The sequence below is a fragment of the Fulmarus glacialis genome, unplaced genomic scaffold (assembly GCF_000690835.1).
Source record: "Fulmarus glacialis isolate BGI_N327 unplaced genomic scaffold, ASM69083v1 scaffold31088, whole genome shotgun sequence".
In the NCBI taxonomy this organism is placed as follows: Eukaryota; Metazoa; Chordata; class Aves; order Procellariiformes; family Procellariidae; genus Fulmarus; species Fulmarus glacialis.
In genome coordinates, this window is record NW_009226853.1 from 28745 (window position 1) to 40471 (window position 11727).

The 11727-nt window shown below is 38.4% G+C and overlaps 1 protein-coding gene across 1 annotated transcript in view; it reads right to left on the reverse strand.

Moving 5' to 3' along the window:
- The window catches only part of MAATS1 (MYCBP-associated, testis expressed 1), a 30303-nt gene extending 18857 nt beyond the window's left edge, over nt 1–11446 (reverse strand). The window contains exons 1-9 of the mRNA XM_009582950.1: nt 11366–11446; nt 9061–9218; nt 6212–6295; nt 4867–4923; nt 3784–3965; nt 2896–3073; nt 2396–2553; nt 1953–2135; nt 1699–1841 (exon numbers count right to left, since the gene is read on the reverse strand). Coding sequence (XP_009581245.1) covers nt 1699–1841; nt 1953–2135; nt 2396–2553; nt 2896–3073; nt 3784–3965; nt 4867–4923; nt 6212–6295; nt 9061–9206 — 1131 coding nt within the window. The 5' untranslated portion in view covers nt 9207–9218; nt 11366–11446. The remainder of the gene's footprint in view (nt 1–1698; nt 1842–1952; nt 2136–2395; nt 2554–2895; nt 3074–3783; nt 3966–4866; nt 4924–6211; nt 6296–9060; nt 9219–11365) is intronic.
- Between the last annotated feature and the right edge of the window lie 281 nt (nt 11447–11727).

Sequence of the window (11727 nt, forward strand, 5' to 3'; positions counted from 1 at the left end):
CTGTGTATCTAAAAGCAGCAGTTAAACTTTGCATAGTGGATTTATCATCTTTGCCTGCAAAGAAAATGCTTTGTGATTTTAAAATAATATACATTTTGCCTTTTTGTGGTGGGGAAATGAGTATTAGTTATGTTAGCCCCTCAGCTGGCATAAATCAACATAGACCAAGTGATCTACATTGGTTTAAGAAAGAAAATATGCAGAATTGTCTGCTTTTGTTCTGCATTCCATCTCCCTTTGGCCACCCATTTTTCTGTGAAGAGACATTGTTGTGTGAGCAGCCAGTATTAGGGCATACTTCTCCGTGACTACAGTTTAGACACTCCACTGTAGTCTTTCAAACCATGAGAAGTATTTTGAACAAACAGAATACAATTGCTGTAATTGAAATTCAGCTCTGAAAGCTTGGGCTAATGTTCTGTTGCCTATGAGAACTGGGTTATGACCCAGATTATACATAGCCACTACTTGAATTTTATGCAAAAAGCATCCAAACTCAAACCCCTTCAATACTGCTGTGTTGTCTTCTCTAAAACTGTAGTGAATTAATGTCCTTAGTTCTTGAACAATTCCTGTTGCACTCAAGATTTTCTTAGAAAATTTTCCTTCTGAATAATAATCAGATGCAATGTTTCATCTTTTACAAGATTCCAGAGGAATTTAAATTTGAGATAATATGATTGATTTTTCAGAACAAGATTTCAATTTAAAATTCATTAGTAGAAAGTTACTGTCTGCATTGAGAGTATTATTAATTTACACTAAAACAAGAAAGCTATACACATAACTTCCGATTATGAAATATTTCTTCACTAAATAAAGCATAAGTGAAAGTTGCCAAGCCTTACAAATAAAATTCAATATTTTTCAGAGATACAGCAGCCAGCCAAGAATACACCTGATTTTAAAAATGGTAACCCTCAACAGCAGCACAAGGAGCATACTTAAAAGTACATGTAATTTACAAATATTGTGATTGTAGATGCCAATGAGGCACTTCTTTCCTCAGTGGTTAATTGCATATATGGACATCTCATCTGCATGAACAGTTGTGATAAATTAAGACACGCAAAATACTATTAGCATGTTTGCAATCCCTAACATCAGATGCAATGTTGTTAGGGAACAACAGTGATGTGCATCCACTGTTCTGATCCGATTTTATGAGTGGGGTCATTTTAATCATGCTTTGCTGCAGGTGTTTTTACAATATGTACTTAAAACGTACATTTTTAAAAATGTACAGAATTTTTAGAATATGAATCCAGATTTGGTTTATTTAATTATTAGTAGTTTGACAGTGTAACCAATAGGCTTGCCACTTGTGCATTATAAAAGCAAGGGACAAATGAGAATGAGCAAATGGCAGGAGAGAATTTCTAACTGAGATAATATGTTCTGATCCAAATACGTGATCTGTAGGAAGACAGAAGCAGCTATGCTTGTCTTCTGTAAGGTTGGAGTAGAAGCACAGATATTAGGGAGAGAGAGTACTGACAGACTGAGTTCCAGAGCAGTACTGGTCATGCCTACAACAGTCTGAATGTTTGATCCATTCTGTTCTTGAAGTTGTGTTACAGAAAATATTAATTTAGCACAGGAAATTGGGAAAAAGCTTACACATGTGCCTCCCCAATTGCATTTCTGAGCAGTTCAAATCTAAGAGGAACTGACATGATGCTGGATGCAGCTCCATACCTGGTGAACTTGTGCCAACTCCACCTCTAGCCTTGCTGATCTTTTAATAAAACCAGTCTTAGTGGTAGTGTACTTAGGTTTTGGAGCTTTAATCTTGACCTGGGTGACAGACTCTGGGAGAGATGCTTCCAGTTCACACAGTCCTAAGAAATACAAACAGCAATTAAATAATGGAGTGGTGTGAAGAGAAATTTGAATTTTGTAATATTTTAAATAAATATCTCATACAAACTAAGTCTTCCAAAATGCCTTACCTGCAAAGGTGTTAAGATAGAAGTTTTTTACCACATAGCGTTCAGAATGGTTGTCTGGGAAATAACCAATTCTAGACAAAGGAGCATATGTTTGTGATGCAAAGTCAGTATACTCTTTGATGATATCTCGTCTCTCCAGCTTCCCCATCACATTCTTCCTCTTAGCTATCAGTTTTCTGAGCACTGAAAAGGAAATACAAATGTGAGAAGGTTCTTCATACAAATAGTTCTAAAAAAGCCGTATCTTTGGAAATTCACAAGAGCTTTTGCTAGTTAATATAAAAACATGAGCTGTTTGACCAGAACAAATGCTGGCCATGCATATCTATATTGTGGCTGCAACCTGTTTCATCTTGAATGAAGAATGCAACCTTGTGAAATTAGAAATGGCTTGTCTGAAAACTTAAGTCTCATACTGCTCTCTCCCTGTCTTTCAAACTTACTCAGTGCACAGTCATGCTGAATCTTTTTTATTTTCTCTTCTTTAGCCTTCTGATGATTTTGCCAGTGGTCATCCAAGCGCTTGGCATCCAGCTCATTCTGATTCTCCTCTCGCCTCCGCAGCAGCTTCTTTAAGACTTCCAGTTGAACCTCCTGCAACCTGTAAGGAAAGAAAAGGCCAGGTATGACTTACTGTACTCTGCAGTGTTCTGTGCAATGCTATCATCATCAAATCCTACACACCAACTGACTACTTTACACATAGTTCATATTGCATATCTCGTATTTAATCTTTCATTTTAAAAAGTGAGTTTAGCACTGCTGAAAAGTATTGTGGTAGCAGTCTCTTATATTAAATTTAACAAAAATATCCCTTCCCAAAATCAGGGGATTTTCACAGAAATAAAAGGCTTGTATCCTTCAGCCAATCCCCTAAACCTTCTTGTTCCTTCTCTATTCAGCCAATAATTAAAAGAAATAAAGAGTAAAATTGGACTCCTACTTTTCTATTTCCTGTTCTCTAAAGGCCCACTCCTTCCTCTCCATATCATCCATCATTTTCCTCCTCTTCGTGATTTGTGAGGCATTGTCCATGGCTGGAAGAGTTGCTTCCCATGCACGTTTTTCCCGGGCACGTTCAATGATCTCCACCTCGGCTAGTCCTGCTGGTAGCCCCCGACCTTACAGGGACAAGAAACAGTAGCTCTTTAGGTGAATGGTGAATCCAGCAAATAACCACCACCAAAAAGTATTAGAGGGCTGGATGGGCACAAGCCCATATGTTAAACACAAGCAGAACTGTCAATAGCCAGCAGTAAACACTTCTAAGGCCAGTAAAATTCTACGGTATGAGGAATGGTAGGACCCGCAGTTGCTATAGCTTAGTTGACATTAACACTAGCACTTCATTCCTCTACTGCAGGCTGCAAAGGAGGAAAAACTTTTCCAAGAAGACACTTTCTGAGAATGAGCACTTTCTTTGGCATGTCCAGTGTCCATCTTTATTGCAGGTGGGACACTGGGAGATGAGGATCACAGGTATATTCTGAGGCAGCAGTGTTTGTACTGTTTTTTTATTGATGTTTAACTCAGAACAGCTGAAGAACAGCAGGTAAATGGAAAAACTGCTCCTAGTCCGTATTTGCAAAACAGATGACCTTTTTATACAGAGTGATCTCAAAACTCTTTATGAAATGCCCCAGAACAGCGCTATTAAGTAGGAAAATATCATACCTATTTTAGAAATAGATAAAATAATGTGCCCCAAAGAAAGACAACAAAGGGCTGCCAAAGCTGGCAACAGACTTGAAACCTGACATTGAAAAAAAAAAGAAACTCCTGCTAAAGAGGCTACATGATTATTACCATTTATCTTGATTTCACAACTCACCCCAAGTGAGTGTAGCAAGTGTCAGAAGTTCAGGGACTGAGCCACTGGGAACTACATATTCAGGGGAATAGGGATCCGTCTGGGCTTCACCATCCCTGTAATCTGTCTGTGTGCCCAAAGTTCGTAACTTGGGACCAAAAACCTCGCTGCCTCTGGTAGCTGAATGGACATAGGGCTCTGACCTAAAAAGAGATGCAAGATGGAAGAACATTTGTCACATTCGTTAAAAAAAACAAAACAGAAACACAACACTAAGTCAAAGGTAGGATATCCAAATGTGTTTTGTTTTATCTTAACATTGCTCGCATTGATGTTAACTCCATTATCTTTAGTAAAAGCAGACTGAGGCTACACTGAATCCTCTGAAACCTCTCTACTTAGGTATACAATTCAGAAATCTTCTGGTTTCAGCTCTCACAAGTTATTACATGCAAATCTTCCCTGTGTATCCATTCTAAAGCATTGCTTTCAATGGGCACAAAAAGTGACTAATGCTTGAGTGTAAAATGAAGTAGGACTGCTTCAATTTAGCTTACATGTTTGTCTTTCCAACAATTCCAGAACAAAAATTCAATTCTGATGTAAGCATGTGCAACTTCCATTGACTCCACTAGGAACTGAATCGTCTTATGTCCCCTCAAAATTTGATCCCCACTGAAAACCACATTAGACTACTTCATGGATGCTCTACACCACTGAACAGTATTGCAACTATCACAGATATTGTAATAAAATATTAGAAGATTTTCCAACCATATTGCTGTACTGGAGAATCTTCTTTGCATCGGTATCTCTTCTAGCATTCAGGGACATTTGGCTTTCTGTTTCAGGCCTCATAATCATAACACACTTGAGGCACATGTCCTTAACTCACAAAGCACTACTTACATACTGCACGCAAATTCTGAAACAATCACCTGTTTCCTCAGGAATTCTCAATGGTGAACAAACCCTTACCTCTTAACAAGTTTTTCCTGTTGGCTCATTATGAAAAATATTGGTCACCAGCTAAACAGTTACCCAATCTTTTTCTGGTGAGATGTGACCCATTACAACAGTAATATTCCAGAGCTCACTACTTACTTTGCCATTGCATAAGCAACATTTAGTGGAAGCAGCTTATTAGAAGGGATGAGAGGTCTGAAAAGAGAGAACACAGATGTAAGACAACAACCATGAGCGTAAAAGATCATTAGAGTTTAGAAAAACCGCAGTCCGCTAATTTCAGTGGAGTTACACTGATTTTCCATAATTCAGGTTCTGTAGTTGCATGTTTAAGAATTGTGCCTGAATATTAATTCTTTCATAGCTAAGGAGTAACACAGGAAGTTTCACCAGTAGGACTGAGTGTTACTCTTCTGTCAAAACAGAAAGTGGAATGGCAAAACAAGACAATAATTAAAAGAAGTTAGTTTTGAGTGTGCTCACAACATTTTGTGTATGTTTCACTAATTAGTTTACTTTTTTCACTTTGAGATTTTGAGAGAGTTTTTTTTAATAACTTCTTGAAATCCTGAAATGAATTCCTACAATCAGTTGGTAAGGTAAGCTGTTTTGGACTTATCTAATTTGATTGTTTCCTTTTTTGCACTATTTTATGAAGTATCTTGAAAGTGATATGGGCTCAATGACATATTAATAATTTCTTCCTAGGCATTCTTATGGTTTGCATATTGCAGTTCACTATCAATTTCCCTTAGCCTTTGAGAGACTTTAAATCTTAATTTCAAATTGCAGAAGATAACATCATCTTTGTCCTTTTTTTGTTGTTGTTAAAGGAGCCATAAAGAACTTCAATTTATTAAACTTGGCGATTTTTTTATATTTAAAGTGGACATAACAGACAATAGCTGCTGACTGTAATAGTGAATGTAATCCAGAGTATATGTAACCAAGTTGAGAATGTTTGTACACTGTTTGTTCAGATCTTGAGTCCATTGCTGACCTGCAGTGCCATTCTGGAAGGAGCAGAGTAGTCCTGCAGTAGAGCACATCATTGATGAAAAGTTAATCAAGAATTCCCTTTGCTCCCTTTCTGCTCTTGGCAGAAATTGGGAGTTAAAAGGTTCCTCCTTAAGAAGGCACCTTTCCAGGAGTCTGGAGAACCACAATGACTTTGTGAGCATCTTCCTCCTTTGTGTAGGAGGATCTACAGCTCAAAGCTTTCTACAAATAATTATTAAGTACAGAATGCCTAGTACATTTGCTTATATGGTAACTCATTACCTGAAAATTCTGGCATAGTGTGAATTTTAAAAGACCTTGTGATTTAAGATTTGGTTACTATTTAGATTTTTTATAGCAGTGATCAAAGAACCAACAGAAAAGACAAAAAAAAAAAAAAAAAGCTCTGGCATATATTTAGGTGCTCTTTACACTGCACAAAAGCAAGCTTCTGAACTCTGTTTCAAATCAGTTCATTCCTTACCGTGCAAAATATTTGTAGCGATTCCTTCCACTAACTTCAGGATCTTCATACACAATTTGAGGCATTTGAAGAGAAGGTTGAGCTCTAAAAGCCAAAACACAGGATTCCTTACTATCATTTAAGAAGTACATTCAGAGCAGTTCTGATCTTTTTTTCTTATGCTGCCTTTTTTTTTTCCCCTTCTCTACTTCTCTGGTTGCACAATCAAACATACACACTACAAAGTCCACAAAATCCCCATACTTATACAAGCAATTATATTTTGCTTTTTTCACACTTATATACATAGCAAGACAGGTTGATGCTTTATGTATATTCCCCACTATGTGTAGGCAAGAAATGGTCATTTGCTGCCTTTAATAAAACTTTCTTATGTGCTTGTTATGAAAAGAATTGGCCACTTGTAAATGCCTGACCTTGTAAAGCAAACTACTTTTATTGGGAGTGGGGGGATCAAGCTCATTTCTTTAAGAGTGAAAAACTTTCCATAACAGAAAATATGTGTAAAGGAGTATAAGGAACAAAGGGGAAGACTACCACTTTCTACCTTTCAAAAATAGCTAAAGAGACTTTGAGCAAATGTGGAAAATTTTAGAATCAGCAATTTCAATTTGAATTCTCCAATAGAGGAGAAAAATTAGGCTGACCATGTGAATGTTTCAAAACCTATGCTGGAACAAGCATATCTTTTGCAAGAACATTCTTTCTTCATTTTTTCCCCCCATTTTGAATTTAAAGTAGGCAGACTGTTTAAATTTTTCACTATAACATCTTGGAGGGTTTTCTTTATTTTAAAGCTTTGGAAGACCATGAGGTAGACCTCATTAAGGCAGTCAGTGAGAGAAGGGGTATAACTGAGTCCTTTGAAAGCTATGCATCAGGATTGCTATTTGATTTCACAACCACTTTACACTGCAGTCTTACTCTGGACAAGACAAGAAACAGAAGTTCTTCAAAAAAAAAAAAACAGCCCATGTCATGCCATTAAGGTAAGTCATTTCCTTAAGCAATATATATGGCAAGTCCTGAAGGTCATGTTTCTTGTAAGACCATTTGTGACAACTTCTAAGAATCCTGACCTCAGATGTATGGGTTTGTGGGTGCTGGATCTGGTTGCTGCTGCCTGATTCTAAATAGAGAGGCATATTTACAGAGATATGGTTAACAATACATAGCGTTGCTTGACAGCTGGGATCAAAACAAAGGCTTGCATGCTGAGATCAGTTGTCTTCAAAGACCCCCATCGAAGCCCTGTGAACTGCACTGTGGAACTCGGGGAGCCCCAGTATGGCTACCCACTACAGCAAAGCCTACAGAGAGATGCTTCATTAACCTCCTGTGACATACAATTTACTGCAAAGGTAAGTTTGAAGTCATCTCTTCCCACTGCTTTCAGTCATATCACATAACAAAAGAGAGGGGAAGGTTTTGAGATGCAGTGCAGTAACCTGAGATACTTGCTTAGCACTAATCAACCTATTATTGTGAAGTTGTGTTTGTAATTCAAGTGAGTTAATTGAGCTGATGGCTAGTTCCACTAGCTGACTCTTTACATATCAGCCTGTTGCTCCATCCAGATGGATTTTTGTTTCATTCAGCACAGGTGGGCACTTATTCTTATGATCTAACTTTATTAGCATAAGCTGTTCATCCTATTATGGTATAGTTATAGGCACAATGGGAACCCAGTGAAATAGCCCCTTTTATTCCACAGATCCTCCCTCCTGCATGTCCTTGACCTGTATTTGCTGACTTTGCTGAAATAAATGATCATTTATTCCTGGTAACCTTGCAGAAGCAGTGCAACTACTGAAAAGACAGCTGGAAAATATTCTGTCTATCTTCTGTATCAGCAACACTGTCAATCAGTGCAGGTTGAAACAGAGGGGGTGTATTTCTCATCTTTTGTTAATTGCAAGACTCTTTGCAAATACATGTTGTTGAAACGTAAATCAATTTTAAAGCAGTGCAGACGTCGAGTAAGTTCTTGTTACAAAATATCAGGAAAAATATAAGAAGCCAGTGAGATTTTCATGTGCCGAGGACAGTTTGAACTGCTGAAAATAATAATAAAAAAAAAGGCTCCAAAATTCTTATTTTATTGTGGAAATGAGAAAAATAGCTTTCGAAACTGAACAAAACTAGGTGTGAAATCTGCTGTATTACTCTTAAACATTTTTGCTTACTGTCTGGCATGTGGTAGAACTCAGTTACCAGCAACCCCAGAGCACGCATCGTATGAAAAGCCCATGGTCTAAAGTTAGCTTGTTAATGCAGCAAACACCTCTGAAAACAACTACCTAGCCTGATTCCTGCAGTCTTGAATACAGCTACAAGAGGACTCCAAAAAACGCATGGTGTGGCAAAACACATAAATGTTTTTTTAAATATTTGCTGAATCAGAAGCCCAAATTGTGATGCCAGGAGAAAGTTCAACTAAGAAACCCCTACACTAAAAATGTGGTGCCCTGGTTCAGGCCCTTGAATGAGCAGCAAAAGCAATCTAACCAGCTGCAACTGCACGGGACTAAAAAGAAACAGCTCCCACTGAAGTAACACACATGAGTCACTGAAGTCTTCATAACTTATCTGATCTATAAGAGATTGAAATAACTCTCTTCTCTTTCCTGGCAACCGCTGCAAAGCAGATAGCACAGGGATGAAGGAATGTGCAACATCCACCCTGTAAGAAACAGATGGGCAACCATACTCCACAACAGCTGCAATCTCTTAATTTCAAGAGAAATATAAGTAGGAGCAAATTGCAGGCATCTCCACTTTAGCGTGCATGGGTTTTTGTTGATTTGTTTGTATGTATGTTTTAAATCATCCAACCATAGAACACTTACGCAGCGAGCTGCTGAAGAGCCTCCAGGCGCTGCTGAGCCCTCCCTCTCCATCTTCGGTCAATAAATGGAGGCACTGGATCTTTGCCCTCCAAGCACAGACTGTAGCCTGGGAAACGGATCAAGCTACTAAACATACTTCCGAACATCGGTGCCTTTACCTAATGTTTGTGTGGACACAAAGAAGAGAGGCAGTGATTTAGCGATTTCAAATAGCATTAAAGAGATCAGAATTTCAGCTTGCTGCGATTTACAGGACTGCACATTTGGGATGGGTAAAGAAGGCGGCATACATATGCTAATGATGTCAGCTGGTTAGATGGTACTTCTCAAGATGTGGAGCATACCAGACTAGCAGCAGATGCACAGATATGTCTTCTGGCTGTTTTCCAGTGTCTAAACTTAGACTTAAAATTGAAGGGTCTAACGGTTCGTTACATAAAGAAGTTACTGTGCAGTAACTGTGAATGTGCAGTAATGTGAACTTCTAGCACATTACCCCATGTAACTCCCTCCTATTTCGTGTGCTCTAGAAATGCAGTAACATATTCCACTTACAGAGCAAAGTTACGTTATTTTATACTGTAACAATTTTAGCATGTGTTAAAAATATCTCAACGGGAGTTAGCATACAAAAATGATCATATTAAAAATCCACACCCTTCCTTCTAAGCACTAATTTCCCTGGGTAGATATGCCTTAAATCTCTGAATTTATGGTTGCCAATAAATCTTTGCAATCGTGACTCAAGTATAAGTGATGTAGCTATATTGGCTTGAGCTTCTGTAAAGCCTGAAATCAGATTTGAATTGTGAATCGCCCCTTTCATTTCAGTGGGTGCTAACTCAGATGCATATAGGGTAGTGGTGACATTTCAAGTACACTAACTCACCAGAGTGTAAAAGAGTGTCAGATGATGAAGATCTAGGCAACCTACTATGAGTAGCTGCTTGCTGTGCATGAATCTGCATTTTTGTTTCATTTCTCTTCAAAGGGAATTCAACTTTCAAGAGTTTGGAAAACCCTATAAACCAATATTATCACAACCCTTGTCCACCCCATTTTGTGACTATTTGCTATAGACTAAGAATTCAAAGTGGTATTGTTTTGTGTTGCACATTATGCACTTGCTGATTCATACGCTTAAAACATGTTTTATGCAAGTCAGAGTCTGCCACCATACCCATCTGCAACATTACACCTATGACGTGACAACATCAGTGACAGCATGCCTGCTTACTTTTTCTGGCCTGAACTGTTGACACAGCCATATTGTTGCAAGGATCTCTATGATGACAGGCAATATTGCCAGCTCCATGTGTATGTCTCTCTACAAAGAGGCAGACAAACACGCATTTTTTTCATGTAGACATATGAAAGAGTCTGAGAGGATGTAAGAGACATCCAGAAACATTCTTAAAAAAAATATTTCTTGATTCCATTGCTGGAAAGCTGCTCAGGGACTTTCTCCTTGCTGTACAGCCGTGGAGTTTCAGAGGTCAGAATATCTGCCTTGCAGGCTCAGTCAAGTGCATAGCTTCAGAAGAACTCTTTGTTTAAAATCCAATTCATTGTGCAGTTGTACCAAGTCTGTTTTCCTTTGGCATTCTACCTATATGCAGCCTGTCCAGCCATCAATCACTGCTGTCTAAAGGTGTGACTGCAACTCCCACAGACATGCCCTAGCTGGTTTTAAACTAGCTAGGATGAATACTGATAGCAGGAGAGCATATGCAGCAGGGAGCTAAGCATGGGCTAACTAGCTAAGGGCTTAGCTAGGAAGTTAAGTTGCGCTAACCGGGTATGAAGAATCAGGATGGGTTTGCAATCTTTACAGGCTGCTTTGCTGTTGCTACCTAGTTCATTTTAAACTGTCTAAGTATGCCACCTTGAGCTGTAGTGTAAGTATATCCCAAGGTAAGTGAGGACTCACCGTGTGAAATAACACATTTTAACAGCTCTGCTTGAGCAACAGCCCAACAACTGTCCAGTCCTTTTATTAGATCTTAATAACATATACAAGCTATTGTTAACAGCATTTGGAGATACTGTATTAAAAATACAATTTAGGAAATTACTCAGGACATGAAACTGGACATTTCTAGGCTGCTGCTACAGAGTCACCCTAGGCCAGCAATCATGGTTACTCCCTGTGTTAAGTCTTGTTTTAGATAAAACTGCTTCCTTTGCTTTGTATTTTGCTGGTTTAAGGGAGCAGCTTAGAACTGAGACGGAGTTTCTACCCATATGTATGCATACACACAGAAATATAAGGTGCACATGTGAGCTATCTTTGGCCAACACCTACCACTTTATCACCAACAAGTTGAACATGGACATTTGACTTTGAATGGTCCTTCTCACTTGATAATGTGTACAGAGGGTCTGAAAGATAAGTGAACAAATGGAACTCGTTACATATTTGAGAAATCAGCATGAACCGTCAGTCTCCCCTTCCCTCTTTAAAAGTCTGTCCATAAGAGAGTATAAAACAAACTAGGAAAGAAAAAAACTGAAATACATGTCTCCATATCAAAGAAATGCCACTATCACACAAATGAGCCTCAGAGCTAAAATACTACTGTTCTGTGGAACATGCACATGACTGAAGAAAAATCTACTTTCTTTGGAAGCACTGCCAACTTAAATAGAAAATGAAGACACGAAACA